Source organism: Garra rufa, chromosome 2 (assembly GCF_049309525.1).
Source record: "Garra rufa chromosome 2, GarRuf1.0, whole genome shotgun sequence".
Classification (NCBI taxonomy): domain Eukaryota; kingdom Metazoa; phylum Chordata; class Actinopteri; order Cypriniformes; family Cyprinidae; genus Garra; species Garra rufa.
Window position 1 is genome coordinate 19653643 of NC_133362.1, and position 6804 is coordinate 19660446.

General features: G+C 35.8%; 1 protein-coding gene across 1 annotated transcript; it reads right to left on the reverse strand.

The window, feature by feature from the left end:
- Positions 1–951: 951 nt before the first annotated feature.
- tlx1 (T cell leukemia homeobox 1) lies at positions 952–5893 on the reverse strand. Its single transcript, XM_073833842.1, has 3 exons — positions 5274–5893; positions 3693–3894; positions 952–2726 (listed from the first exon to the last, which is right to left on the reverse strand). Exons 1-3 carry the CDS (start codon positions 5740–5742, stop codon positions 2516–2518), a joined length of 882 nt encoding a protein of 293 aa, XP_073689943.1. The 5' UTR covers positions 5743–5893; the 3' UTR covers positions 952–2515.
- Positions 5894–6804: the final 911 nt, after the last annotated feature.

The window sequence follows — 6804 nt, forward strand, 5'->3', positions numbered from 1 at the left end:
CACTGTCAAAAAAGATGTACATAATTGACACAATTTGTAACTATAACACATTAGTGTGTAGAAAATTAGCAGGAAAACACATGGTTGAGTTAAAAGTAACATAAAATGAGTTGTTCTTAAGTGTTTCAACACAATTTGCCGCACTAGCAGGTCCCTTGTATATCACTATTAATTAAGAAACATTGTTAAGGAAATTGTCAGGTCCAAAGATGGCAAATTAGGAAATTGTTCCCTCAATTAATAGCCTTTAGGCTACTGTGAGAAATGCTGCTAAACTAGTAGGCCTAAATGGAGGTAGGCCTACACATAAGCAACTATGGCACATAGTCACATTCTTTTAAAATAAATATCTTCGTTTTAAAATCTCCGTTTTAAGACATTATTAAGATATAAGTTAGGGATTCATAAAATCTTTTCGTCCATCATGTCATTATTTGGAGCCCATCACGTAGTATAAAGGAGATGGCCCTGTTTTTTTTTTTTTTTTTTTTCTGGCCAGTATGTTTCTGACCTAAATGACTTCCATCTCTGAACATTCTGGAACGTTTTAAATAACACTTATGTAACACATTATACGATTTCGGAAGAGATGATGAAACTTAAACCACCTTCCGATGCAGTATTGGATTGCCTAAGCTTCTGGTTATTTTCAGGAACACCATCACATCTGCACATAGTTATCATAGACACACTTTTGCACTCTCCAATAGAAAAGAAAAAAAACATCCATTTATCATGCAACCCAAACTGTCATTCACTTGAGTAAAGATTCATCACAGATATGAAATCTGGGATCTATCCACAATGACAAAACCTGCGAGGTGTTATAGTTACTCAACAAAACAACAACAAATCGAACAGTTAGAATGACCCAGTCTGAGACATGACCACAGATATTTAATCATTCATATCAAGCTATAATAAAATATATTTTATATAGGTCACGCCGACATCTCTGAAGTAAGGACAAAGGACAAATAAAAATCTTGTAATCACATATATTTCAAGTAAACGAATAATAATCATATCAGTGCTACCAAGTTGGTCTGAGTTTTGTTAAAATATTAGTTGGGTAAAATAAAAATTCAGACAAAATATGTATAGAATGGTTGGGAAAAAATGACTGGAAAAAATACTTCGCGACATTTATGTGTAGGCTAATACAGAAAAGACAAAACTATCCAGAAAAGTTTAAATTTACAAATAATGTAAAAAGAAATACAGATTTGCTAACGAAAAATCGATCTGGAACGTCGCAACAACATTCTGCATAACAAGTGCTGTAGTAATTTATATCACGCCTCCGAAAAATGTCAGTCGAACTTAGCTATCGCAAGCATGAAGAATTAAAGTCGGTCCATATTTTCCTGTAGAATATATTTTCATTCACAGGACTATTTTTGCTGCAAGTGTTAATTAACAAACGTGCAAAATACAATCCCTCCAAGCACGATTCGCCTATGAAAAAAATCGATATCGAAAATAAATTGGTAACACTTTATAAAACTTTGTTTGCTCGTTAGCTTATTATTTGAATTAGTTAAAATAAAGCTCTGATTAACAAAAGCACGATACAGTCTATATTTATTCGTCTACTTAACGAGTTTACGAACGTTTGTTTTTTACAGGCGTTTAGCAAAAGTGCACATAACACAAAAACACGCGTAATCCGGCGCTTGTTTATCAGTTATAGCTTTTTACCCAGAATCGCCTATTTAAAACTAATAAAATATATTTTTTAAATTCCTTTATTTTCCACGTAAAACTCTACCCAAATTAGTAGCCTAACTATAATTTTGCCACTGAGGGAATCGCGGCTGTAAACTCTCAGATGGTCGGCGAGTTTAATCACCGCCATTTTGGCAAGAATGTCCTCAGCATAAGATTTCGTTTTCACTTTGTGGGTTAAAGAGGTGCAAGCTTCTCAGGGTGTGCTTGGAGAAAGTGAGGTCGTATCTTTTCACCCTGCATGTGTCTAATCCTGACAGTGACAAGGATATTAATTATAACGAGGCTCACAGTATTTCCAAGTACAACAGAGAGGTGGCGTTTCGCTTTAGATGTTCACCAATCGAGCAGTGGTCTGCTTGGTGACAGAAATCTGGTGTGTCCCTACGATTTCGCAAAACTATTTGACATATTTTGTATCAATATGCTTTGTGGAAACAGCCCGTATATTCGAACGTTCGTTTTGGTTTGTTAATATTTTGTGTAATATTTTCTGAATTATCAATTAAAGTTATTATAAAGTGTTACCACACACGTTAGGGTATTGAAAGCATACCAAATCAAATTTATGTTTGAGATACAAACGAAATATGACAGTCTTTTATGTTTACATTTTGTTGAAATCGATAAATTGATTAAAAAACAGATTATTCTGCAAGACTGTAACGGAGAGCAGCAAGTATTCTTTTAGCTGTTTTGTACAAATGAAAGATTGATTTTATGTTAAAAAGAAGAAAGTAATGTTGAGATATTCCTTTGTACATCGCACGTCCATAAAAGTCTCTTCTTAATCAGTGTTGGGAACGCTACTGATTTTCGCCGTGTTCTCAGTCCAGGGCTGGAGGTTCTGAAGTGCGAATAGAGAGCTGTTGTGTAGGCAGATTGGGTCCGGAGTAACAGGTTGGTTTATAGTCTTTTGAAAAGCTTCTTGCTGAAGTTGCATAAGGATTCGGTTCGCTTGTTGTCGCTCGGCTTCTCTCTCCTCTGCTGTCTGCCGCCTGCATGGATTTGGATCATAGCACAGGAGTCATTTAGTCGGTGATTCCAGTATTGCTAATAGCCGTTTTATTTAATGTCTGGCTAAATTTAATTAAAAAAAAAAAAAAAAAAAATACAAACCGGTGTCCCTAATAACAGAATACAAAATTACTATTTTGGTATAATTGGGCTACTTCGTAACGTGAATTTTTCAAAAGAATTCTGACACTTCATAAACGTTCTATTATTTTTGTTTTTGTCATTAATTTGGAATTCACTCAGATTAGGGATAGATAGATAGATAGATAGATAGATAGATAGATTGATAGATTGATAGATAGATAGATAGATAGATAGGCCAATTATTATACATTTAATTCAATATAAATTACATTTCAGGTTCTCAGATCAGTGATGTAGCCAAATCACAATCTTTTTTTTTTTTCGTAAATTTCTGTGCACTTCAATTGTTGTGATAATAAATTATTAATCAAGGCACATAAATAAACATGAACAGCAGGTAATTAACCTTCTAACAAAACTAAGACTTTAGGGAAACATTGGTTGCGGTATAACAGAGCATACTTTCTAAAAACTCGATCATACTGGACAGTCATTGTCTGCTAACATGGCTCCAATTAAGTTCCAGGCCTAGCAGAATGTATAATAAAATAGTAAAAGCTGAATTAAAAAAACATTGACAGAAGTCCTTCGTTAAGTCAATTATTAAGAATTTAACATGTTTACACCGAGCAGAAAAAGGCTACAGTCAACCAGAAACTAAATGGGATCAATTAAACTACTGATGTATTGATGCTGTGAATTGCATAAACAGGCCTTCCTGTTATGGAATGCATTATGGAACTGACCCGACTGACCTCATAGAGGTCTTTAAAAACAAAATCCTCAACTGGGTTTAGTGGTGAGACGAAAAAGAATGCATTTACGTGTGAGTGTAAAAGCATGATTAGATCACAAGTGCTCACCTCCATTTCGTTCTTCTGTTCTGGAACCATGTTTTGACCTGCGCATCAGTCATTTTAAGTGCTTTCGCTAAGGCTGCCCTCTCAGCTGACGCCAGATACTTCTGACGGTGGAAGCGTTTCTCCAGCTCACAGATCTGGAGGCGAGTGAACGACGTCCGGGGCTTCTTTTTCTTCGGAGGCGTTCGGTTCTGGTACGGGTGACCTATACGGCGTGTTACAGTGAACGGTGAGAGGGCCACTAGATTGAGAGACAGGGTGAAAGCAAGCGGAAGAAATCAGCAAAATGACAGAGCCAAGCAAGTGAGAAACAAACGAGACTTCCAGAGATGAAAGACGACTTTTTTTCTGTCTTTTAAAAAACATGCAGCAATCACGAAATATATCGAATAAGTTCAGCCAAGCAAGCAGACAGGAATTTATCAATGAGAAAAAAAAATATATAGGCCTATATATACACTTTTTTGGGCATTTCTACGACGACAGTGTGAAATGTAGACTATAAATAAATAAATCACTGTAAAAATGTTTTTGTCAGGTAACATTATTGCCTCATACACTCTTAAAAAAATAAAAGTTCCAAAAGGGTGTTTCTGCAGTGATGCCAGAAGAACCATTTTTGGTTCCCCGGAGAACCTTTTAGTGAACAGTTATTAAAAGAACCAATTTGAAGAACATTTAAAAAAAATGTTTTATGACTATAAAGAACCTTTCTGCATTTTAAAGGTTCCACGGTTGTTCAAGGTTCTTCATGGAACCATCCATGCCAATAAAGAATCTTTATTTTTTATAGTGTATGCTAACATCTAAATTAAGTTATTTTATTCGAGTCGAAAATATTATTTACTTTGACGGAATCTATCTGATTTTATGAGGTTACATCAGTGAAGGGAATTTGTAAGGGTCAAATCAATAGCTCATTAAGGTAACAACAGCAATTTACCGTTTGTAATTCTCTTAAATAGTAATTGAAAACAGTAATGACCATGAGGAACATTTACAGACGTGATAAATCAACATTTAAAAGAGACTTTGTTATTAATTAAATTTAAAACAGACGGTCATAAACTCTATAATTATTTATACAACTGACACACCCCACAGAAAAAAACATTTCTATGGATATCAGTTCTTAAACTAATTTTTTTGGCCTACCAATGCATTGCTGCGATTGTTAATATGTACATAAACGTTCATTTATGCTATTAATTAGTGAGAACAGTTTAATTTTGTTTCTGACATCGTGATAAAAACAACATACATTTAAACTTGAATTTTAAGATGGTTTCATAACGTTGTCAGAAACGAAATTAAACAGTGAAGCTCTTATGAATTATTGTAATTCTTGCGAGTCTATGGAACTTCAACCAAATTAAAACTTACTTAAAAATTTAAAAGTGTAACTGCTGCCTAAAAAAGTTATAACCTACAACAAATCATTGCAGTTTTTCGACCGCTTTGAATACTTAGAGGTTGAATTAGCCACCAGAATGAAAACATTTTTACAGTGCAATTTCGAATAAGATCGAATATTTAAATAAAACACAGAAATACTACTACCAAGTTGAGAGTGATTTCTACTACCTGTAAATCTGTCTTTGGTATATCTCCTGTTACTCTCCATCCATGGAAACGTTAATCCCGTGAGATTGTTAATGGTGCCCATGCTTCCCATACTTGGCACCGTGGCCGCGCTGTTGGGAATGGACGAGTGTACGCTGCTCAGCGGCCGGTGCGCTGGAACCCGGATCACTCCCGAAGAATTAAGGCAATTCCCATTAACATTCGTGCCCAAGTTCATGTTGTACGAGCCGTTGAGGGAGCCAACGCTGCACGGGTTCCCATTGTATCCAGCCGAGTTATTGACATTGTAGTTGCCAGTCATGGTATTATAGGCTGAGCTGACTATGCAGCCCAAACCGTAGTCCAGGTCCTGCATTCTGGGGTTGGAGATCATGCAGCTCCCCTGGTCGGCATTGTTAAGAATCTGATCGATCCCAAAACTGATGGTGTCTGCGTGCGTCTGGTGGAGATGAGCTCCCATATGATCCATGGTGTGGAGAGGCGCGCTCCTGCGAGCCTACAGGATACTCCACGTCACCCCAGTTATCATACAGCAACTAAAACGCAGTTTAGTCCAGACTTGTCGTTATCTAATAGCATTGACTGCATGTGTGAGAAGGACTGAACTACAGACGATTGTCTTTTTTACTGCCTCCCTTTACCCTTATAGCTATAGCCTGCCGGATGGAGCCACGGGAACATCAATCAAAATGCCAAAGAGGCTGGGTAAAATTAAGCCTCCAATTCTAGGGTGAGAGACCCAATTGGCTAAAGAAACCACGACGAGTCTGTTCAATGAAACGCACTGGAATTCCCTTCTCAGCACAGGGGCAACTCAAAGAGGTGATTTATTAAAAAACCAAACACCAACCATTTTTCAAAAAATGACCATCTGAGTTACATTATTACTAGAGCTATGCAGTCTCTGTTGTTGAAATATTTTGTCTTTAGACATTTTTGATCATGCGAAAATGAGGCAATGATTTCGAGTCTTTTTCACTCTTGTTAGGTTACAACAGATCAATATTTCGCGACCGTGAACTCAAATGAATTACTGCGGTTTGTCAGTATTTTATGGTGAGAAAAATCAATCACACACAATATTTTTGAAAGCTAGACTATAGTGTCAACAATATTACATTTCATTGTACAATGAAATCTGAATAAACCAATCATTCTTATCGGAATAAGTGTATTCTTCATCAAAAAGAAATGATTATTGATCACAACAAGGTGGGGGTGAAATGTTTGTTTCCAAATTTTATTTTAAACGACAGAATTAATTTATAATTCAACTTTATTTGGTAATTACTTCGATTCCTTGCAGTGTTCATGTGTTAACTTTTGTATGAATTATTAATTCTATTTTGTATGCATTAATCTTTCTAAATAAGAAAATAACAATAAATATGCAATATTCAACGGAAACCAAACACTTATGATATCGATTTCTTCTAAAAGAAAGTGGGTGGTGATTATTTAACGTAAGATGCATTAAAGTATTAATATTTGATGGGGCTCCAGATTAATGCTGGCCAAATGACCAGCATCA

Coding starts and splice junctions, on each gene's coding strand:
- tlx1 (XM_073833842.1), bottom strand. CDS start 5,742: ATGGATCATATGGGAGCTCATCTCCACCAGACGCACGCAGACACCATC. Junction 3,895..5,273: donor TACCAAAGACAGATTTACAG/GTAGTAGAAATC, acceptor CACGCCGTATAG/GTCACCCGTACCAGAACCGA. Junction 2,727..3,692: donor AACAGAAGAACGAAATGGAG/GTGAGCACTTGT, acceptor AAATCCATGCAG/GCGGCAGACAGCAGAGGAGA.